At 33.9% G+C, this 25,839-nt stretch overlaps 1 protein-coding gene across 1 annotated transcript; it reads right to left on the bottom strand.

Annotated features, from left to right (window-relative positions):
* Positions 1-14,401: 14,401 nt before the first annotated feature.
* On the bottom strand, positions 14,402-24,333 carry LOC150077084 (ribosome biogenesis protein BMS1 homolog). The gene is made up of 2 exons (XM_090386434.1): positions 24,272-24,333; positions 14,402-18,003 (listed from the first exon to the last, which is right to left on the bottom strand). Exon 2 carries the CDS (start codon positions 17,995-17,997, stop codon positions 14,443-14,445), a length of 3,555 nt encoding a protein of 1,184 aa, XP_090242560.1. The 5' UTR covers positions 17,998-18,003; positions 24,272-24,333; the 3' UTR covers positions 14,402-14,442.
* Between the last annotated feature and the right edge of the window lie 1,506 nt (positions 24,334-25,839).

Genomic DNA, 25,839 nt, shown 5'->3' with positions numbered 1-25,839 from the left:
AAGTGGACATCATTCCTCAATGATGTCCACTTCCACTACAATTTGCCAAGCCTCACTTTTCCTGGTTGCCTTCTGCTTAAAATCTGTTCCAATCATATATACTGCTGCTAGCATTCCCTCTACTTCAATCACACAGAACTGATTTTTTTCCCTTCCTTGAAAAACTTTCTGCAGTCCCGGTGATGTAATTTTCCTTGGTAAATTTAAATGCTCTACTCCGGCTGGCTTCAGTTTCCGCATTACACAAATCCAGCTGGTGTGTGAGCAGTGCAATTCTCACTTTGTTCCTACCAGACTGGCAAAAATTGTAACCACACAATCTTTTTCTAAAAAGTAAACCCTCCAATTTACACACTGAATGCTAGTGGTCCTCCTAGTACCTCAGATCACAACTTGGTCTCTCCTCCAATGAAACCACACTCATAGCCATCCTTGTCTCATTGTTTGGCATTGCAGAATATATATATATAAAAAAAGAGAATCTGTGTAAGTCCAATTCCATTCATTTCCTTGGTTCAAACATACTGATGTCAATATTTGCAGATTGTCAGAAAAAAGTTCTTGCAGGGATGAAATCCTGTTCAAGACAAGAATGTAGTATTTGGATAAGAAACTGCAGCTTAATTTTCTGGCTACAATAAAATAAAGCTTGCAACATTTTAAACGTTACCAATCGATCCAAACTATCTTGAATGAGCTAAGGGCAGAAATCGTGCACATGTCTAAATCAGTGGTTTTCAAACAGTGTGCCAAAGACAAATCCCACTCTTCCAGTTATCACCCCATTACACTACTCAGTCCAAAGTAAACAAGAAATCCCATTGCAAACTGTACACCAAGCCAGCATCACCAGGTGATGCTGGCTTGTTTCTTAGGAACAATGAGGATAACTGTTATCCCAAGGCCTTTAAATATACTCTCGTATGGCCTGCTGACTATCTCATGCAATTTATCATCCTACTTAGTGTTTGGATTATCACTGAAAGCGATTGGTATTGGTAAAAGCTTGTTTTTATATGCCGCAATGTCTCCCACTTCTTTTTTACTTGAAACCATCTTCAAAATTTTGATTATAGCATGCAACGTTCCACCTTTTAATTTGAAAGACTGGATTACAGAAACAGCCTCGCCTGCTTGTTATCCAACATGAATTTCTTAAATCCCAAGCAATACTTTCAAGTTCAGTCCTTCTAAAACTCTGTTGTCTTATTTCTTGTAGAAAGTCTGCTTCTATGATGGCACACATTTGTCACCTATACAAAAGAAGTCTTAAAAAGTAGCTCACCCAAATCCTAGAAGCCAATAAGCAGCTTGCACTCCTCTCCACAGCATGTCAAGCTCTTGTGCTTTGAAGAAATTTTCTCACTACATGCAGGGGCTTAAATACATATACCCATGCTTCTGTAAACAAGAGTATGTCACTGATTATCTAGTGTCATATATGAATGTCATTCATGTATATTATAGATATCGTAAATAAAAGCTTAAGTCATGTAGAATTGTAAATAGTGAATACTTGTATCACGTGAGGATTGACAGCATGTTTATTTTTTAAATTTTACTTTTATATTGTGTAGATAATTATTTAATTTGGCCTTTGGCTATGACAGTTGCACCTACACTTATTACAGTTCCAATAAAGATTTTCTCTCTAGATGAGATGTTTTACGGATTACCCTAACTTCTAATCTGTTGTATGTACACAAATATTGCTTCCACTACATAAAACTCTTGACAATACTTTCCCAATCCATCCTATCATTGAATGTTGTTCCCATTTGAGGTGGTGCTTCCAAAATACCAAGCCTAGTACTACACTCCATTCAAAATAAGGCAGTCACATTAATGACCTCTCTTACCAAGTCTCTCTAGTGTTGTAAATGTTTCAGTTGGAAGTCTCTTCTATGGAATTCCATGGGCACTGTTTTCAGTTGGCATCTTAACTCTTTCACCTTCTCTTCTAAATTAGAAGACATTCTACAGTCAGCATCCATTCACTCCCAAACTAAAATCAGATACCAAACTCCTGCTTTCCCTAGCCAATCCCTTCATTTCCATTTTCTGGAACAATTATCCACATATTTCCTGAAAACTAAAAACTCTACAGAAATTCAAATCTAACATTTATCAAATCTTCTGATGAAACTTTCAGCCCATGCACACTACAAAGTACTACAGTGTCATAATACCTGTTTGGGGGTTTTCATATATAAATTGAATGTTTATACAGATGCCAAAGAGTGCTACTGATAACCAAACTTATATGAAATTCAAATTAATTTAAAGTACATTATATTGCTTAAAAGTAAGTCTGCTGAGCTGTAGACTAGGTAAATAAATAGCTGTTCTGCTCATTGCTACCATTAACTGAGGATGAATCAATTTTAGATGTTTGAATGATGCTCCCCCAGATTACTTTTTTCTATTCTGAAATGAGGTCAATTGCAATGTTGAAATGATACCAGTATCCCTAGGTGACTTTCATATTCAATTCCCTACCTATTAAAATGAAACCTGAAGAAATGATTGGCAAATGCTTTCATAATATTGACATTTGTTACTTGATTACATTAATGGGGGGAGGAGATACTACTGAAGTGGCCACAGGTGGTGTCATGCATGAACCACACTTTTATAATCTATATTTTCCATTTGAGGAGAGCTGATCAAATTTTAGATCATTATTTTAAATATATTTATACCACAATTATGGAGGCAAATTTTTCTACTCTCCAATCCAATGTACTGCTCAGGCAAATTTCAGTGTGATTCAAGTAACTAAATTATTTTTTTCAGATGGCAAAAAATCAATATTTTCAGTCTTGTTTTGGATCATAGGCACTCGCACTCAGTTTAATAAAACTCATTTCTTCTACAGTCAACTTTTTTGTGTAGAATAGATAAAACATTTTCTCCTACGTTCTGAAATATTCCTGTTACTTTGGAACTTCTACAAATGTTTCAATGAAACTTGCTAAAAAGCTGTTGGCTTCATCTTGCATTTGAAGGAAGACCACTAACATCAATCTTGCAGGAATTTAACTAATACTGCTACTATATCAAGTATGGAGTGGACTGAGAGTTAACACCTTTCCAGAGAATAAAACTGGTTAGGAAAACAAAATGCAACCACTTAAAACCAATGATTTGTGCTACTTCACTGGGGGGGGGGGGGGAATTACTATACTCTCCCATGGTGTTATTTGGTTTTTAGGAGCATTGGCAACTAAGGCCATATTGCTCTGGGAATATGCGGTGGTCATTCCCTGACCTTTCCGCATCCTCCGTATTTGGTGGTGACAGGCTCGAACCCAGGTCTAATCAAGAAGCGTGTGCTAAGCACTGCCGCTCCTTCCCACCTGGCTACAGAGGCACCATCCTCTCCCATGACTGGATAAAATCATGTATGCAGACTCAATCACACTGCACTTCTATTTCAGGCCATTTCTCCCAACCAACAGAAATCTGAAAAAAAAAATGGACTCCCAGAATATTCAATTTTGTCAATTCCAAAGATGGAGTCTACAAAACTTTACAATCTCCTTGGTGTTTTCTTTAGTTGTGCCTAAAATGTAATGTATGAGTAGATGTGGCAGCCAACAAACAGTGACTAAAATCAACTTTTTTTGTGAACTGCAAATGATTGAACACCTACTTTGTTTTCATTTTATCAACTACGCATCTTGGAAAAAGCTTCCTTCCTAATAACTGGATTCATATATTGAATAGAAAATAGTGTAATGGTATGATATACAGGGAAAGTCATAAGTTACTTGAAACTTTCAGAATAATTAAATGGTTTTTGCAACAACCTTATTTGGAAGCAACAATAATGATCAAGCTTTAATGATCAACCTAGAAAGCATGGTAGTATTACAGAATGGCAAAAACACTAATTTGCTCCATAAAAATTCTTACCAATTAGAAAATTCTAGACACTCCTAGTAGTGGCAGAAAACATTGTTAGAACTAGAGAATATTCTGGAGTTAAGCTCCTCAAAAACAACAGCTTCATCTAAAAAGGAAGTAAAACTTCTGTTCGGAATATGATTTGACAGAAGTATAATTTACTTGTCCAAAAATTAAGTCAAAATGAAAATTTAATTGCTATCTCTTATCTGTTTTCAACTAATGGGCCCGCTTTAGATGGCAACATGAAAACAGAAAGAATAACACACATTTGCCAACCATTGCCATATTTTGGCAAAATAAGATCCTCTAGAATGCAGACCCAGAAGTTAATAAGACCAAATTAAGTGATACAAAGATGTAGAGCATATTACTACAATTATGTAAAGTTAATATTTACAGAACATTATAATTTTAATAAAATCACTCCAATAACAGAAGTGGGCAAATATCCATGGAATTTGGGGAAAATGAAGGCAGAAAAGTGCTAGATAAAACCCATAAAAAACAAAACCCCTAAAGTAGATTGGGGGGATTTGCAAAGGACTACCCTTAATCCTTATACATTCATTAATGGAGACTTTTCTAGCAATAATCATGTAAGAGTGTCTTGTAATAGGATAGCTTCATTACAATTTCTATCATATAATCAAAGATATGAGGTGATCTTGGTCTTTTTTTTTTTTAAGGTTTACTCAAATATTTTTGCTATACTTTTCAGTAGTGTCTTGTGAGTTTTTATACTTCTTTGAAGTAAAGTGTAATGAAAATTTAGCTTCAATTTCTGGAAAAGTTGGCAATTCTGAACCCTGAGTTTAACCAAGAAAATCAGAGGTAAGTTGTATTTCATTTCTTTAAAGATAGTGACAATTATCTTATGGATGTTCTCAATGTCATTTACAAAATATATTAATTATATTTTTGTACATTTCGTATTATCCAAGTATCCTCCATTTGGTAGTTATATATAACCTTGGTCCTTCTTTTAGGACATGGTCATGTAGTCTTTGATTGACATAAGTTATAGAAAACTTGTATTTTATTGTAAACTTTTCAACATCATAACTAATTATTTCCAATAGTTTATATTTCTATTTTTAGTGTGTGTATGTATATATATATATATATATATATATATATATTTAGAAAACTATCATGGATTTTCATCACCCAGCAAAGTCATTTTATTCTTTACGTGCTATTAGCTATGCAGAAAGAAACTCCTGTCTCTAATGGTGATCACATAAATATAGTAGAAATACCCTCAAGCTGATGCATTAACAGATATTTTGATGAAAATAAAGATCTTATTCTTGCCACACAAGACAAAGATCTCTAAGTGCAGTCCAGTAGTAAAAAAACTGGTAACCCAAGACTGCCTATCTTTCACCTTCTACAGATGGAGAAAATGAAAGAAAAGAAATCATGAACATTCTTTGAAAGGAAAAGAGACCCAATAGAAATTTTTTTTTTCTGAAGAGCTGCTTACACAAAAAAAAATATTCATAATTTTTCGATTGCTAACAACTGCCTTCGAAAATTCTGTGGAATTCTTTGCAGGGTACCACAAACTGCCAAGTGAGAGACTTCATTGAAGTCGAACCTCAGTGATCAGTAAACCAGGCCTAGAAACAGATTTATAAACATAGTTACCTCCAATTTGTGAATAATGAAAATCTGCCAAACATGTGAGGACAGAACCCACTGACAGATGTCTACAGGAAAGCTTCAAGCAAATAAGTTACTATGGAAGAAGTTCTCTGAACCAGTTCAGAAGAGTCAAGCCTATTTGGTTTGGCTTTGGTCAAGCAGTGAGTGGCAACTAGTGGGTACTGCTATCAAATGGATGTTATTAAAGAAAGGTGAAATCATCTGTCCAAGACAGTTGCAACTTGGTTCAAAGGTTTAGTCTGACAACATTTATAAACTCCAGGAATTATATACCAATAACTTTTTCACAAGTTAGAACTTATTAGTTCACATGAAATGGTCAGGAATCATTTCGAAGACAAAAAGCTTCAATGCTGTAAGATAAAATGCACAGTGGGGGGGGGGGGGAGAACAGAGCATTTTGACTACAATATTTGATGAAAAAGTATTTGTCAAATGGAATCAACCCTCTTGAAAGTTAAGAGATGGACCAGTTTCTATCAAAAAGAATTAAGCACACCTCAGCCACAGCTCATTGCAAAAAAAATTCATGGGTTGATTCTCTTTATTGGCTCATTCAGAAATCAGATCCAAGAAATAGCACTTTAGCCTGTTTATTGTATTGTGTTGCAGTAATAAATTCATGGATTTTACATTCCATGATTGCAGAAGATCCTTTGTCTGCTGTATTTCAAATGCTCTAGTAAAACAAAGCTTTAGTCCATATAATCCCAAAAGTGCTGGTCAATCCAAAAAATATTCCTTGAAAGTTAAAGATTTTCACCAATAGGTCATGTCACATTCTTGAAGAAATTGTTGAAGGTGGAAATGTGCATTTTGCAAGAGCATAAAAATAAGCACAAACAAAAAAAAATGCAACATTGGCCTGAGTAGTACAGATGGCTATGCTAGTTGGCACTCAAAATAAATATTTAGTCAAAATGATTTTGAATGAGAAGGGAAAAAACAAACTTTCCAATATATTTAGTTATGGCAAAGACTGACAAACTGCTAGTTAAAAAATAGCAAAATTGATTATTGGGTTTTGCATGACCATGGTCTTAAAAATAAGGACCAAAATTTAATGTTAAATAGTGGTTAGAAAGTTTTTTTTCAACTTAAATATTTAATAACAATGGAATTTATGGGGGGTTGAAAATTTTGGTAATTAATTGGTGTTACTTATGACTTTCCCTATACCGCTCATCTTTCTAACGCAAGGTACTATTTAGCTGTAATATCTTGTTCTTATAATTTTGTATTCTTTTGCTGTTATGCAGGCAAGAATTCACCATGAGAAAAACAATGTTTTGCCTTCCATTTTTAAGCTTAAAAATTATCAAGTAAACAGTGTAGTGCTATTATAAAACATGTTACAAGGCCCAAGTAGTGTATATCACTATCAGAGCAAGTACAGTGAAAGTCTACTGTCACAGCATCCAAATTACATGTTGCACAGAATTAAAATTGAGAAATTGAACTCACTTCTCTAATCTCTTTCAATCAAAAAATAACAGAAAGGAATCATATGACTTACACAGAAATACTACACCTTTTCATTCCATAAACTTCATTGCAATTTAACACCAGTTAAATACAATGTTTTATTTAAACTATTCCATGGTTGTTTTGAGAATCATGAAGTCTTTTGGCAATTTAAACAAATTGTTTTCCTATAAACATGTAACAGAATATCAAATATTACCTTTCCAAATGCATAGTTCACTATGCAAGCATGTCCAATTGCAACAATATTCACTAATAATCCAAAACAAAAAGAGTAGTCAATCTCATACTTTTTTGCTTGTTAATGGGAACAAGTTGATTGACAACTTGTTCCCATTAACTTTAAAGAATTAAAACAACTCAAGTAGCATCAACAGTTGAAATAGTCATTTGCAAAAGCCCACGAGAAGCTTTTTCTTCCAGTTTAAGATACTTGAAATAGTAAAGTGTCATATTTATGTGTCTCATTACAAGCCAAAGAATTTTCCTATACTAACACTTTGTAAAGACAACCAAGCAATTGCTTTAGCTTTGTCAGATTTCAATTTTCACCATGTCTGTTAATAAAGGCACAACAGAATTTCACTGTACTTACAAGTGTGGTTTACTAAGTTAAACTTTTAGAAATTGATAATTTACTAAATTTGTGGTGAGCTGTTATGAATCAACACAAACAAAATATGAAAGCCACGCCACTCCTACTAAAATTAACTACAAAAAAGTGAACTTAAAAGACCTGAAAATGTACAATAGTCTGCAGAATTGCATGATGAAATTAAAGACCGTTATAACACAAAAATGGCTCTTTTCCAGCTCAAGTAACTTTTGAGTCACCCATACGATCATCTGTGCTATTCACAAATGCACTGCTCAACTTCAACTGTTTTGCTATTATGCTACTACTACTCTTCTGAAACACAATAGCAAGAATTCTCAACTCTGTATTAAAAAAATAGGAAAATGTGGCCATAAAGTGTCAGGGGAAATTATGCTCGTCCTTTTCAGACCTCTAGTGGGGGGAATTAATGCTGAGATAATTTTTATGAATGCTAACAAAATGTTTGTGGCAAGTTCTTCCAAGATTTTTGTCAACAAAGAAGTAAGAGGTCTAATAAGGAACTCTGATCATATTTTGATTTGGGCAAGTAATAATGAAGGAACACATTTTTTTAATCACTACATGGTAGAGATAAGTTGGATTGGTTAAAACTTGATAACCTTAATTGCTTTTATGTGATGCTGAATATGGAAAATCAGAGTAGTGCTTACATATATACATTCATTACAATACTTGCTAACAAAATGAGAAAATCTTTATGAACACCACTTAACATGTTCAAATTAAAAATATTCAGTATAATCATGCACAGTGCTTTGTGGTTCTTCTAGCAACTTAAGTAGCAATGCAAAATCTGCCTTCACAATCCAGAGGCAAGTTGATTATAAGTTTCCAATTTACCCAGTTATTAAGAAAGGAATTTAGATACCATCAGAAGCACTAATTTATCATTCAATTATCAAAACTGGAGCAGGATTTTGATCCCTAAACAAGGCCTTCAAGTAATAGACCCATGGAAGACTAAGAACTGTAATGGCTTCTGCATTGATACACTGTTTATTGTCGGTGCTCCACAGTATCCAGTCAACTTTACTTTTCTCTTTATCATAAATGGTAAATCAAAATTCGGGGCAGAGTGGAATACTGGCTGAGAAAACCCCAATTTCAGATGTCAACTGCTTCCATTAAAATTTCCAATTTACTACAGCAATACCAACATGGTTAATACCAAGAGAATTCTTATTCTTTCAAATGAAAGTGACTTTTTCATTTTAAGGAGGCACAGCAAACTTTCTATGAAAATTTTTTTGCTATGGCAATGGAGTAATTCAAGCATTAATCAGTGCCATCTTTACGGTTCTGTACAGAAGTGGTCAGGACGAAGGCTTATTAGAATTGTTGGGAAATTTTCTTGGGTTTTATGGTTCTGAGGCTCATGATTGCAGTTTCATTCTGAATAGATCTTAGCAAGTCATTTTCCATTAAACATGTCAGCCAAAACTTCTGGAACTGTCACTGGACATTTCCTAGATGAAGCAAGTTCTCATTCTCTTTTTCTACAAGTCTACTCTTAGACCCAGTAACATTGCCTTTATCTTCAAGAAATAGAACAGGTATAGTTTTCTGTTAAGCTACTTAGGGTAGCATGGCAACAGGTGCTAAAATATGATATAAAATATGGCAGACTAATAAAAATAGCTGTCTTTTTTAAATTAAAAGTAATTGCCACCAGTTGATTTTAATTAGTATGCATTTCTAAAATTCTGCAAACTTTGAAATGATTCTACTATGAAATTATAAAAACTGATTAAAAGTTCATAAAATTCCAGAACTCATGCTCTGCAGGTGACCAGGATCTCTGTATAACCAATTGATTCTATCAAATTAAAAAAAGGAAATTCCAACTCATGAGGTTGCAAGTTTCAAAACGTAGATAATGCTCATTTTTTTTTATAATTAGTCTGTGTACAAATTCAAACAAATTCACATCTCAAGGGTTTATCTTTTTTTTATTGAAAGTGATGCACGAACTTGTTTACATGGCTATTTTAAACTTCAAACATGAAAACTCCCAATCCCCCCCTTGGAAATATGCTGGTCACAAGATATTAATACACATGAAATGGGCAAATGAAATCATCTCTATAACAGAGATCTAATATAAAGTTAATGAGAAACGACATGCAGAACACTTAAGTGATTCACTTGTTGGTATGCCACAATGGTTCTCTTCTATAACTGATGATGGTATTTGCAGTGGTGCAGTTTATATGGTCTTGAAGTTACCAGGTGCTGGAGTTTCTGTTTGAAGAAAAATTTGCAGAGTTATGGTGCAGTCAATAGCAATCTTATCAAGTCAGTAAAAAAAAAAACTAACTTGATACAGATAAAATTAGGTGGCAGAAAAATTTACTCAAATAGTTTGCAGTAAAATGTTATTGAAAAGATGAACATAGTTGTAGTAAAAATTTACTGAAAATCTGATAATAGTTGGCAGAAACAATATTGTAATGAAGAACACTTGGCAGTAAAATTGCTATTTTATGTCTCCTTTTGCAAAATGGTGACACGCATGAAATGTAGTCAGTTTGCAAGTAGAAAAAAGATGCAACCTCATTTCATACAAGTTGGTTGTAGTCAGTTTTACGTAAACTTAAGTGGATTTATACAGCTGAAGATTTAGGATGCAGTAAGGTCTCCTTTTGCAAATGGTGACATCTTAATATTGCTGAAAGTAGATTTGAAATGCAAATGCATATAGATTAATGGATTACAGTAATTTAATGCTTATAAAACAATGCAGTAAGTAAATGCTTGAGACTAAATGACATCTTAGGCAATGTTCTTAATTTCAGTTAAATGGCAGCAAAAACAAATGCAGTGAAACTTCTGCTGTCATGAATCAGTTTTTATAATGAAATGTGAGCAAATGTCAAATAATAGCAGCATGAAGTATTTCAATCTTTAAATCAGTCCAAAAATTTTAGACAATGAGCTACTCCTGCTAAGGATGCAAAATCTATGACCTCCTGAAAGGCAGGCAATTATAATTCGCTTCATAAATCCTATATATAAATGAAGTTAGCAGGTAATCTTTCTGCAAAATTAAGATAATAAAAAGTAGGATAATAGTATATCTGAATAGCTGTTCCAAGATTTCAACTGTGCAATGATGCTAAAAACTGCTTTCACAGAGCATGTGAATTTTAATTCCAATATACTCAAGGAAAGTCTGCTGCTCACAGTACGACAGCTACCAGAAGTCTGCTTTGTGAAGACAATGCTTCCAAATACAATATTATGTATTTAAATTCCAAGTTGGCTAAGACAAAGATTGCATGTCGGGGATAGTTAAATTACCACTATACCTGTTGTGTCCAACTGGTGACCTGCTGCGATATCCGGAACTCTTGTAGTCACCACCACTGCTTCCCATTCCATCATGTGAATATGACATTCCATCATACTGGTCATCACGATCACCAGAGCCAGAGAACCTTGAACCCATTCCTCTTCGTCCTCTTCCACCAGAACCATACTGACCAGAGCTTCTGTACGAATCAAATGATGATCCCCCCCCTCTTCGACTCATTCCATAACCACCACCACCTCGGCCACCACCACCACCATATGAATCTCTGCCTCCACGGAAGTATGGCCTACCTCGTCCACCACCTCTTCCTCCACCATTATCACGCCAGCCTCCTCTGCCTCTACCCCTACCTCCACGTCCACCTCTACCACTGTTGCGAGACATTTCAACCCTAATACGAGATCCATTTATTACAGCTCCATTCATAGCTTTAATAGCTTCATCAGCATCTCTATCATCATCATACTCAATAAAGGCAAAGCCAGGGGGATTCTGTGCAACCCAAATGCTATTCAGTTTACCATACTTGCTGAATTCCCTTTCCAAATCATCCCTCCCCATGTTATCTCCCAAACCTCCAACAAAAATTGATGTGGGCTTCATTCTGGATATTCTGCTCCTTTACCTATAAAATGAAAAAATAAAAAAAAAAACTTGTATGCTTAAATGCAGACTGGCAAACAAAAGTCAACAAAAAATGAATTTTAGAATATTGTTACAAATCTTAAATGAACATAATATTCACAAGATATATAGCATTGTTGTACAAATGGGTATAACAAATCACTGATCAAGATATCTTATACCACTTGTATAAAAAATTATACTTGGAGTAAAGGTTGTTACTGAAACCAAATAACAGTTCTATTATACATTTATTGAAGTTAACTGTTAGCTTTTTTTCTGAATTAAATTGTGGGGAAAGCACACCACTAAAAGTTTGAGAATCAGTGTCAACACACAATCCAAGTTACCAGTTTTCCCCTGGTTTTAGCAGTGTTTTAATTTTTCCCTGACCGTTCTACTAGCCAGCAGATATTTTTTATATAACATTTGTTAAATCTAGCAAGATGAAAGACATTGGTGTTAAAAGATTAACTTGGCAGCCGTGGTGGCACCCAAAATGCAACAAAATTAGTGACATAATTGTAAATTTTAAGAAAACACTGGATTTTAAAACATGCTATGCATTTTACACCTTTCATTTTCAAAAAAAATTCTGTAGATATTGCAAAAAAAGTTTTGGATAAAACTGAAATACTCCTATTCACTTTCATATTCTAGTTTAAAAGACGTGAAATTTCAACATGGCAACCATCTGGGGAGAATCAGGTTGTTTTCCTATCTCTACTATGTGAAAGCATCTTTCAAAAACTATAAAACTAGTAAGTGAACCGGTGGGAAGAGAAAAAACAAGAAACCTGAAACTACAAGCAAAGAGCCAGCAAACTAGTTGCAAAGATTGATGGGTCAGGCCCTGGCAAGTTCTCAAACATTTTCTGTATAGAAGGGGGAAAAAAAAAAAAAATACAAGTTTGACTATATTTAGGAAAGCAGAAAAAATTTCAGATTCTTAATCACAACCAGGGTAACCTGTTAGGTGACCCACAACTATCCCTCAATCCACTGGTCATCAACATATACCATTGGCTTAGTACATGTCAGATAGTGATTGTTTTTGCAGGTAGAACAAAAGTTGAACAGTGCATAACATGTTCTTCCCTCCCCCCCCAACCACAAGAATGTTTATTTTTAATTACTGATTCAAAATCATTTTTGCAATGCCACAAGACATTCACAGCAATAATGTATCCAAACACTGAGATATGCCTTTGTCAATGAATGTACTTTTCAAAGATACAAACACTGAAGAAAATGAAGGCCCATCCACACAATCAAGGTGGACACTCATTTTACTACAATCATTTATAGTAAGTAATAGTTTTTTAGAGTTGTATGAGAAAGTAGATTGCATTTTATTTATATGTAATCTAATTAACAAACAATGCTCCTTGGATTGAAGTATTTTAGAAAGATTCCCAAATCATTTCCTTTACACAAGGGCTTCGAAAGTCCTGAGTAGACAAACTGTGTGGAGTAGTGTAATGGAGCATATTGGGGATTACAATAAATATTTTGATGCTTTGAGGCAGTGGATTTGTGTAAACTTTCCAAAGCTGGAAATGCCAATCCCTACACTAAAGAGCATGTTGATAAAGTGTGTTAAAAGCAGATAGCATGTTTCTAGACATGCATCAAGTACCAAATATACAGGTTACCATTTCAAACTTTGCTAATATTACACAATTCAGAATAAGTGTCTCAGAAATTTCCAAACTTCCTTTCCACTGCAACAAATAAGTTGCAAACAGTAATGTCATTGTTATATTATACAAATTTCAGTCAACTGTTTAAATTAACTTATTATCATTCCAAACAAAAAACCCACCACACTTCCAGATGTAAATTGGAGACTGCCAATCATGATGAATGGAAAATTTCTATAAGCCAAATTAAAATTAAATTTGCCTCCTACAAAAATTTAATTTAGGATTTCCCTCAATGATATTTTAAAGTTGCATGACACAGTTTATATTACTTTCAGTAACCAAACTGTTTCTTTAGAAAATGCAATACAGAACAGTTCCTAACAATTTTTGGACTATTACTGTTTAATTTCATGCAGTATCAAGGTCACTTACAATTTTAAAATTTCAGCCAGACAAATTCCATTTATCCTATTTCTAATTTTCATTTTCCAATTAATATTTTAAATATGAAATGTAGAAAGTAGGATCAAAAGTTCCAGGGCTGAATTCTGACAAAAAAACCTGCAAGTTTTTTGTAACCAATTTAAGTAGACATTTTGTAGATATACATTTGAAAAATGTTAAATAGCAATTTAAGTGTTGATTTCTTTTAAAGTGTATATTATTCACTTCCATTTAAGTTTCTGGTGCCATTAGGCGTGCAAAATTCAAAAATATTTAAAAAATGCATATAGATGTATGTATGTATAAGTGGGGATGCAACCCAAGATGTGGCACAAAAGTGATCGTACTGTAATTGACAATGTGTTCTTACAAAATTACTGTTAATTCCACTTAAAACTATTTAGGAAGAACCAAAAAACTCTTTATATAGTGCACCTGCCTCTTTAATGACTTCCCTTATTCACAAGGTGAATAAGTTAACTGATACTCAAACTTTTAATTTTTGATATTTGTAAATTATCTGGAAATAATTACAAATTCTTTCACATCTGCCTACCCTATATTAAAATAATCTTATATTTTGGAATCCAAATCAATTTTCAAAAGTTGAATTATACTTAAGGTATTAAAACAATTTCCCTAAAAACTAAACTACAATTTTGCAAGTTTACAACCAATAAAAAAAATAAATAAAAACAGATAACACCTTTTATTTGTTTCAAATAAGTCATTTACATTTTCTGTTTGCTTTCCATTTTCTTCAAAGTACGAAAAATATGTTTCTTTAAATCTCTTTGCCGTTGCAATCGTTTAGCTTCTGCTATTTTTTTCTCCTTCTTATGAACTTTTGCTCGTTTCCACATAGCCTCATGCTCTTTTCTTTGTTTTTCCCTATAAACATTTTTCAGAGTTTTCATCATATGTGCTACTTCACGTTCATGTGGTTCTCGTATAACTGCTACTCTTCTACTTTCTACTGTCTGCTTATGTTTTACTTGCAACTTGGGCCTTGTTATGTATGGCAGTTCCTTATGCAATTCTTTGGGGATAATTAGTGGTCCAAATTGGCGTGGCTTCCTTTCAATAGCAGTATACATGGAATCTTGGTTCATGGGTACCTTTATGTTATGCTCATTCCTCAATTGTCCTACAGTCCTCATTCCTTGCCATTTGCATTTGCTCCCAGGTAAAAGAAGAGAAGTAACATGAGTAAAAAACTGTGGAACTGTCACTGTATACCAGGTTATTAGAAAAACAATATCACTTAACAGAATCTTATCTTCAAATGTTGCACGAAAAGCGCCTTCAGGAGCACGAATTGGCTTTTTAATTTGTCCTCTGATCCCACTCACTGTTTTGATTAAAGCACCTTCAAACTTTGCAACTTCAAGTACTGAGTGAAACATTCCTTTGATAAAAGCAGTCTTCCTGTAAATCTTAAATGGAGTTCCTATAAGTTTCAATTTCTTTTGAATTTCTGGTGATTTATCTACCGCCAAAACTAACCCTGTTACTGCAATTCTGAAAGTTGACGAGATTTCAGTACTCTGAATAGCACAAAACCCAGTTTGTTGGGGTATTAATGGACCCCAAAATGTGGCCATGCAGTGAAGATGCTGCGGTGTATATTTTAAAAATCGATTACGGCCATTATGATCCTGAATGAAGTACAGTGGAATTGTCTGAAATCTAAGCCAACCAACTGATATAATCAGTGGATCCTTAGTTTTTAATATTTTAGGATACCAGCGGTGTTTTTTGAGCCTAACTTGAATATAGCCTTCCTGATTTTCTCTATCTCTAATACCTCCTATTATGATAGGATATGTCGGATCAAAATTGTTAACAAACTCAAAAGGCAAATCTTCAAATTCTACTCTCACATACGTTCCTGGATTAAAACCTTCATAGAGTATCCATTTACTATCTTCTATGCCTTTAAATTCATTTCTGTTTAACTGTTCCTGTTTGTCAGTTTCATCTCTCAGTTGTTCAACATACGAATTACCAATACCATCATACTCTGCATCAAACATATCTTTTTGTTTTCTTTTCTTTTCCATTCTTTTCTTCTGTAAAATGTCCTCTTTAGCATCTTTAACATCAATACTAGATTTTGCAATATCTGTTTCATTATCTTCCATTTCAGAATCTGTCTCAGATGAAGAGTTTTCATTTTTTACTTCACAAGATTCTAAGTTTTCAAAATCCCCATATAATGCATCATCTCTTTCCAGCAGCATTTCAGCATCTTCAGATTGATCCCACTTACCAGTTACAAAGCAACTAATAATATCATCTTTATTCTCAATTTGGGTCCAGTCTTTTATTTTCACATCAACTGTCTGAGTTAAACATCCATCTATATTTCTGCAAAGATCAATATTTTTCCTGGTGGGAACGGTAAATAACCCCCCAACTTCTTGAATATTATCAGCATAACTTGCATGAGATAATGGGCTGTGCACAGGCTCTCCATAAATATCTGTCTCAAAGTTTGTAAATTTTTTCTGTTTATAGTATTCCTCAGCTGCTTTATCACACAGGTTATCTTTCCACTTAAGGAAACCAGGCTGAAAATCACCTACTTCACTAAAATTTACACTTTGCACACCTTTATCAGTGGATTTCTCTATTTTGTACCTTTCTACAGGCAATGGGCACAACTGTGGCATTTCACTCTCTTGAACTTTAGTACTACCAATCTCTGCTTCCATCTCCACTGCATCTTTACTATTGTTTTCTTCCTCAAAATTACATTTACTAGCACCTTTAACAATATCTTTGCTTTCACTGAAGTTATCTTGTTCTCCATAACCAGACTCCTGATTTTCTTCACCAGTACTCACACTTTCATCTTCCTCATTGCTATCACACTCACTTGTGTCTTTTGACATTTCACTGCGCAAATTTAAATCCTCATCACTATCTGTATTATTTTCTTCACTGCTGTCATACTTTGGCAAGTCAGATAATATACAGGAATTTTCTTCATCTTCAAAAACAACTTTTCTTCTCATTTTATTGAACTGCTCATCTTTAAGGTTAGACTTATGAATTTTGTTAATGTCATTTTGTGTTAATGGATCAGCTCCACTGAAAAGTGTAAATTCACTAGCTGCTATTTTATTATCAATTGTTTGCTGCATATTAATCAAGGATGAAACCATTTCATTATCAGCTTCTTGAGATTCCTTTTTTTGTGTGTGTGAATGACTACCTTTTAATTCAATGTAAACTGCATCTTTATCATATACAACACCACCTACACCAGACATAGGGGCATAAATAAGACGTTCCTTCTGATTTAAAGAACGCCGTTTCTCTTTCACAGGGAGAGGGCAAGGATCAGGAAGTGCGGTTATACTTTTCATCTTAAATGTCCCACAACCAGGGATATGAAAAAGATCAGTTTCTAATGCTGTTCCCCTTGAGTAGCCATAAAGACAAACACAACTGTCACACTTTGGATTCTGCCTACGTTTTTCTGGATCAGTTATATCCTCCATTCTGTCAGCTAAAATGTATGGATGGGTTACATGCCACTTAAGTGGCCTAAATTTCATGACAGATATAAATCTTCCCAGATTATGAATTTCTGACTTCAAGTATTCTCCACCAATCATTCCAGAAAGATAAAATAGCTTTGCCCCTGGATAAATTTCTGTCCAAAACCTATGCTGCATTTGCTTCTTTGTTCTACGAAGTGTCTTGTTATTCTTAAATGTGTCTAGATGAGTCAGAACACCCAGTACTCTAGGAAACCCATGGGCTTGACATATATTGAGGAACTCAAAAGTTTCCATTTCAAAACCAAAACTAGCATCAACCATAAGCAACACAAGGTCAGCAATTTTGGCAACATCAATCATGCAGTTAATATCATTCTTGCATTCAATTAATTGTAACCTCCGCTTTTTCCCTGCAACAATAGTAACAAATCCATTGATGGTAGACAATGTTTGTTTTCCAAAATGCTTAATAATACAACGCATCAGAGTTGTTTTTCCAACTTTGGGAGGACCTACTAGGGCAACAGCTACTGGTGGTGGCTCTAAAGGAGTACGGTCAATGACTGGCATTCGCATTCGTTTTTCTTTTATATCTAATGCTCTTCTTTGATACCTTTCTGCCTTTGCCACAGACTGAACAGCAAATGCTTTAGGATTTCTCTGCTTGGCAGTCATTTCTTGTACATGTTTCTCTTTTTTTTTCTTTTTTGCCTTGCAGCCACTGTGTGGAGCACGATGAATTTTGTGTGTCTGCTTATCTTCAATGTCAGCCATGATGCTCTGGTGAAAGAGATGTAACAATTCATTAAAATTTGTTTTAATATAAATTAAAACAAAGCTTGTTTTAATTTATTAAAACAAATGTTCTTTAACCCTCAAGTGTAAGCACCAAGTTACAATTTTCTTTGTAACACAGACTAGAAAGTTATAAATTGAATACTCTGTTAATGACATTAATAGTAAAAGGAATACAATAGCAAAACAAGCTACAGAGCCAATTACATCCCTCTTAGAATCAAAATGTTACACCAGCAGGCAGCATGTGCACAGTACATACATAAACTAGGAAAGAGGTGAAAAGGTCATCCCCATTTAGGTTTTGAGGCATGTTCCCAAATATACATACCTATTGTGTTCACCATGTCTACAGCAGAGGGCCTCCCATTTGACAGATTCATTCATGAAATTTTATATTTGGGCATTTTCAAGCAATTCCAAACATTAAAAATAGGACAAATAGAAATTACTCATACAAATTTGTATGGAAAAAAGAAATTGACAGATATAATGCAGTATTCTAAGCGGCAGTCCATGCACAATTCACATGTAGACTCATGATTTTAAGTCTATTTATATAGACTTAAAAAAGTATATGGGATAAGAGTAATAAATGTTACAGTTGTAACTGAACTTAACAGCTAAATTTTAAAGTTTTATTAATGTGTTCTAAAGTGAAAATCTTAGTAATAAGGAGCAATTATACTTTAATTTCTATTTACAGGGAAAGAACAAATTCAATTAAAGTAAAAACTAATATATCTGAAATGTAATGCAATGTATATATTAACTTGATCTTGTTTAAGTTTTCTTGTTTAAGAAGTCAACCAAGAGCAAAGATTAAGATAACTACCAACTGCACTGCATGTATTACCTTTGTTAATAACATAATGTTCCAGAACTTTTACTAGCCCCTTGGTCACACACTATTCTCAATGATCTGGGTATTCTGATCAATTGTATAACAAAGGGCCTGGCAGAAGTTCCACCCATGACGCAATTAACAAATGCACAATTACATCAGTTGGTAGCTTGTTAAACAAAAATAACTCAAAGGAAAACTTGAAAGTCAATTAGGATACAAAGATGTTATGACCATGTTTCAGTATACTTCAATTTAAATTACTATTGACTGAATGTTGCAGATTAAGTCAAGAGTACATGGCTGCCAAGTTTTTTTTTGATAAAAAGGCATGACACACATGCAAACCCACTGGGTAATACAAGTGATATATCTGTATGTACTAATTAAATACACATTTTCTAGTTTTTATAAGTAGTTTTACAAATTTGTTGCCAGTCAACTTTAAATGGATATTTTCTGAGGGAATGAATGTGTGCAGACTAAATTAACTAACAGTTAATAAATTGACTTAATTTGACATCACACCTAACAAACACGAATTCTAGGGAACTGTATACATGTATATTTTTGGAAGGGGGGGGGATCCCAGTACTGCACACAAGTGCTCTTGGTTACCTCAAAAACCATAAACTTTCAAAACTCCAGTGGAAAAAAAAACTGTTTAGGGTTAGGAAGATAAAGTTCAATTAACTTTCATTCAATAAATTTGTAGATTCGTTTTACAAAGGACTTCACAACTATTGCAAGATTATAGACCATGCAAAAACTTTTACTGCTGCACAAGTTTTAACTTTGTGCACCAATCATACATGCCACTATGTAAATTAATTTTGGTATGAGAATCATCTTAAGTTCTGGGTTATTCTTTTGCATGTTATCAGAAAGCAATGTTAAGGGCTCTTGTCACTGCATTAGTTCCTAGAGGCTATACTGATTTTATTTCATGTCACTTTCTTTAATGGGTTAAAGTTAAAATAAGATAAGACGGCAGGAATTGATACCACCAAAACTGTTAACAGGCTGATATAAAATTATCATATCCTTTAATGGATAACATTTGGAATGAGGAAAGATTACACCACATGGGTAGAATTGTCAAAAAAAAACCCTAAAAAATGGGGGGGGGGGGGAAATAACACTTCTAGTGAGAGGTATTATCAAAAATACTTGGATGAAGAAAGAAAATAAATACTGAGCCCAGAATAAGCAGGTTTCAGAAACAAGTCATACAGAAATCAAATTGCAATACATTAATTTACAAGAATAAAGACAGCAAAGCAATTTTGAAGTGCACTACAGGCTACCAGATAAGTGTGTGGATATACAGAACATGAAGTGAAGATTCTCTAAAATGGTCAATTAAATAAAGATTTACTTTTCATTTTTGTTAAAACATGAAAAATTTAAGAAATTGAATATGCCCAAAATGATCCACTATTTTCTTCAAACAGTACATAATACGCCACCACATGCCTACTCGTGCAACTTTTGATCCCTGCTAAACAGTTAAATTATTCCTGAATATATATATATAAACCCTCAAATTCACCCAATTGTTTTCCTAACAAAAACTCACTTGAGGGTTAACAGAATATAAAAAGGTTAGAAAAATTGAGCATTATTCAATATAAAGTCATTCAATCAAACATTACCCATACAATTTACACTGGTTCCATTAATATGGTGAAAAGCTTGCAAAATTTATGCAGAAATAGATGAATCATTAAAATTATTTCCCTGAAAAACAATGTACCAGTGGTCAAAAAAAGGTTTTTTCAGATTACCACCAGTTACAATCTATACATCATTTACAATAGATAATTTAAACCAATAACAAGACTAGGTTCTCCAATTTACTGTTAGTCATTAATTACTTGCATTGCTTTTCATATGCAACTTGAAATATTTTGAATTTGGAAGTTTCTTTGAATATCTATGACTGCTGATTGTGCTCTACTGGGGCAGTAAATTAATTTTCCTATATTTGGTAATGTTAGAAAACCATATATAAAAACTAAAGATATGCTTCTGATAAAATCACATAGAAAAATCATTCAACAGAAATACAAAAAAAAATATTCACAGGGTTCCCCCACCCTCCCATACCTCTTGGTGAACAGGATAGGATGGTTTTACAGTGCAAAAGTGAGTTTCTACTATTGACTAGCAGAAACTTGTCAAACAGATCATGAAATGTTACAAAATAATATTAGTAAATTAGAGTAGTAATGGCAAATGATGCTAGAATATAGCATCAGCAAAAGAAAAAAAAAAATCAAGTCTCCCTTGAATTTATTCAAACCATCCACTTCCATAACAGATGTATGCCTATTCCAACAATCAACCACCCAGTGGCTGAAGGCAAATTTCTCCACTTTATCCTGAAACCATCCTTCTCAACCTGAATTTATGCTTCCCTCATGGGTCAATTCAATGCTTTAAACATTTCAATTGGATCTCCCTGCAGGTGCCTAGTCTCGAGACTGCAATTTGCAGAACTGAAGCAGTGCACACTTTCCTTCAAGAGGCTAAGTGAGGCCTATGTATACAGTACTCACTCAACATGTGGCCTAATCATGACCCTATACAAAGAGATAAAAATCACCCTGCTAGCAAGTTTCTGTATATATCATTGACAAAACCCACGAGCTGTTCTGGCAGAATGTCTGCACTGCTCAGAATTCTCACTATACAGTTACCCCAGGTATTTTTCATTCTCCACTACCCTGAGTGCCACCATAGTTGATAAGTTATTATGAGCCAACTGCAACACCTTGCATTACCTTAATTTAAATACTGAATTGCAAATACAAAAAAGAACCAAATGCTGTAACCACTTAAAAATAAGATCTCTCCATTGTTTTTATACAGTAACACAGGATAGAAATGTGGTTAATTATCACTGCTAATCTGCAACACTGACACCAAGAGTTACCAAGTAATCTGGAAAACAAGTTGTGGCATAAAGCTTTTTTGATGGTGGGTTGTCAAAAGCCTATTTTAAAATAGGATTGGTCAATTCAAGCCCTCTAAACAAATCGGTATACCACGGAGTTTCACCCAGAGTGTAATTTTCAATAACCACACACAAAAAATAATTTTGGGCAAGCTTGGGCATAAAGGCCAAATACTTTTTCATTGCAACAGTAAACTGATACATTCAATTCTTTACCCCCCCCACCTGTTCTCTCTCTCACATTACTAACCCACCCCAAAAGTCTGCAGCTTCACAATTTTTCACTCACTGACAAAATGCAAGCTTCAGTCTACAAGATGTATTATTATAGCAGTAAAATGTCAACTGTATCACACCAATAAATGTGAACAGAGTTGGTGCAACACATCTGCTGGTCACATTTATTAGTTAAAATCTGATATCAATGGTAGTCCCTTACTGAACTATGAGCATTCACTATATATTCATAGTATTTCTATAAATAGAACATTTTTCCCTGAACAATTTTCCTATTATAACAAGAGGAAAATACCCAAAAATAGCAGCCCTTTGTTTGCTTGAAGAGTTGAAAATTACATTCAAGCTAGTGAATATTTTCAGAATTAAGTGTGAATAAGTGAAAAATAATATTTTATCCTGCAATATTTCTTGGTTGCTTACCAAATGTAGCACAATACAGTTTAAATCATTGGTGCCCCCAAAACCTTACATTCATGCAGTCCACAAGACATTCAGAACAATGAAATGAAATCAAAGACAAGATTTTTTTTTTTTGCAAAGTTGTTTGGAACAAATTACATTTGTTTGGACTGTTCAAATAATCTATTCACTACCTTAATCCTGACAACCAGAATGACATCACCTGATGTGAAAGCACTGACTGGTCAGTACTAAAAAGTACAATGGTACTTCAAGTGACCGATTAAATTTATAAATTTTGTTTCGGCCAAATGCATTCAAACAAGACGAAAAAGCGCTGAACATTCTGTAATACATACAGAATGGTTATTAGCATTTAAAGTATGTCTTGAAAAGCTAATTTATTAAATCTAACCTAAACTAATCGTTATACACTTTGGTGATACTTCTAATGTAATCTACTCCTACATGGGTAAACCATACTGAATTTGGACAAAGCATCATTCAATTGGGTCACATTCACAACTACTAAAGACAAGCAATAGAATGAGAATCCAAAAGTTGGATAAAGACCTGAGATAAAGACAGTTCAAAGGAATTAAATTTATATTAAAGAATTTTAAGTTATGACGTCAACTTTTTCAGTTAAACTGTTGAATTATATGGCAGTATATGAATCTGATTGTAGATCATCCTTATTAATTTTGACTTGTATCATTAACAGGTAAATTTAGAACTACAACGTGTGCAGTCACCTAAACGAAAAGATGTTCAAGAAAAAAAAAAACAACTGCAATTTCAATCGACCACAAGATAAATTAAATTTCGCCGGTAGGTAGAATGGGCTGTGAATTTACATTCAAAAGAGCATCAAAATCTACAAACGTCTTAATGCAAATACCTACATTCGATTTCAGATGCAGTGTAAAAATTGCCTGTACTAATATAAATTTTCTAAAGCGAAAGGCGGCTTTAATACCCTTATAAAAACAAAAGCCTATTTGTCAAATATATACCGTTGAAATAAAAAAAACCGGTTAGAATACATCCAAATTAGGAATAAAACGAACTTCAGTCGCGCTGCACATGCGCAAATGCAGTACATTTCGCCAAAAATCTAACCAATGACTGACTAACCGCCATCATGAACAAAGACTCCTTTGTTAGATGAACTCCAACACCCAAACCGTCGCCATTTTAGAACATGACATGATCAAGTTAGAAAAAAAGAGCCTTACAATAAAAATTAATGACAAAATTCATAAAACAAGCATACATTACAACAACTTTTAACTAATACACTGTAGAACACAAAAATTTAGGAATCTAATTTAAATTCGTTAGCGTAATGCAACTTAATCCAAATAGTAAAAATCTTAACAATTCTATGTAAATTTAGAGACATTTTTAGATTTTATCTAGGATCTCTGCATGGTTTTCGCAGAGTTCCAGATCTAACTATTTCTATCGAATAGTTATGATTCGAAATTCGAAGTTCAAGAGCTGGTAATAGAACACAATCATTATAACTTTTTTAACAGTATCTCGCTTTATTTAGACGTTATTTTTCGCGCTGGTAGAACCTTTCATGTTATCGAAAATGAAAACCAAGAACTAACTGCGTTATGTAGCCAATAACTTAAAGAATATAAAATTTTATTATATATTCACACCTTTTAGCAAGTAAATAAAATTAAATTAATGCACGCGTACATTGATATATTAATAAACATAAACAACGTGAAACATTTTAAAATATAAAAGGTTCAAATACACAAAGGCGCGAATTCAAGAACAAGGAACGTACTTACCTTACACTCACGATGCTAGACAAAGAACAAGTGAAACGCCGCAATGCAGATCTGCGTCCTATATCCAGATAACCAGTCAAAACCGGATCCAGTACAATTTAAGATGACGTCACCTTCCCTGCGCCACCTCTAAATTCATACAAAAACTGTTACAATTAAATTTTCAGCTAAAAGATAAAAAACATGACTGCAAAACAAATTAAAATCAAACATATTGTTGATAGAACTAGGCATATCGTCAGGAAAGAGTAAAATTTAGTAAGTAACAATAAAATTATTGGTTGTATATGTATTGCATTAAAATTATTATAATAACGCTATCAGCCCACATTCTAAGTGGTCTCTAATTACAATTGACTTTTCAAAAATATATTTTATCTTCAGTGAAAATGTTTATGCCATTTTTTGAAGTTGTTCGGCTAAAATTCAACGTGAAGTTGACCATGAGAAGCTGTTACATTGGACAGATATCTTCCAAATGACTAATTCTGTGGTTTATTAATTGCGCCTTCAATTTAGACGAAGTGGACAGCATTACTGATGTTTCACGACCTGTGGAAATGGCATCAGTTCGATTACTGTCGCATTTGAAATGCGAGCAGGCAAGAACGGCAGAAGCATTCATGGTTTACTTTGACTTCATGACGGAGATAGTATTTTCTGTGTAAAGGTGTTGATCATCTGTGTTTTCCTCCAACCCATAACTCCAACTTATTTTCTAGCCACAGGTAAATAGAACATAGAATAGCCATGCAGAGATTAGCATGAGGAAAGAAATCCACTTTCCTCAGTTAACAGTGGACTTTTGTCCACTATTAACTGTCGTCCTTCTGTCCCTCGTTTCTCTGGCTGATGGGGGTGTTCTGAATCACACGGCATCATATGATGTCTGGGATCAGGGCAGCAACCATTATCATGCATTGCCATTCTGAAACACATCAATTCCTAAGCCTTCTCAAATATGGAATTTAGTCAAAGATATTGTTACCTTGTGAAAAAAAATGCCTTACGAAAAAATGGCAGGGTGTGTGTGTCAGCAAAATGTATACACCGACCCAAGAGGACCAACATTATTTGATTACTCAAATTGAACTAAAGGACCTGCTTCAGACTTAAATCTAAAAGCCAAGCCAAAGTCTTAGGTTTCAGATTACAGGGATGGAAACTGCTCCTATAATCAAATCTGGAAATTGTAGCTGAGAAAAGAATACAGTTTTTTCCTCATAGACTGTGAGGACAATGATTGTTTAATGGTCTCAAGCGTAACTCTGAAGACCTGAAGCTTTTTAAAGAATCATGTAAACAGAGTTTAAAGGCGTGCTGTTGCACAATGGAAATGCCTATTCATCAGTACCAAATTGCACATGCAATTGGTATGGGTGGGTATCTATAAATATATCGAATGTCTCCTTAAAACGATAATAACCCAAGATAAATATGGAAATTTTGTGATCATAAACTGATAAATAAATATCAGTTTATTGGTCCCTCAGAAATAGTAAACTGTTAAGTAAGCGTGACTGACGGTAACACAAGGTCAGAAGGATTTCAATCGAAAGAAATATAAC

This window comes from Mastigoproctus giganteus, chromosome 12 (genome assembly GCF_048544385.1).
Source record: "Mastigoproctus giganteus isolate SK-2022 chromosome 12, ASM4854438v1, whole genome shotgun sequence".
Lineage (NCBI taxonomy): Eukaryota > Metazoa > Arthropoda > Arachnida > Uropygi > Thelyphonidae > Mastigoproctus > Mastigoproctus giganteus.
Note: the sequence above shows the minus strand (reverse complement) of the source record. Positions and strands in the feature narration are given on the sequence as shown.

Excerpts from the sequence above, each read along its gene's own strand:
- LOC150077084 (XM_090386434.1), bottom strand. The coding sequence starts at position 17,997 with ATGGCTGACATTGAAGATAAGCAGACACACAAAATTCATCGTGCTCCA.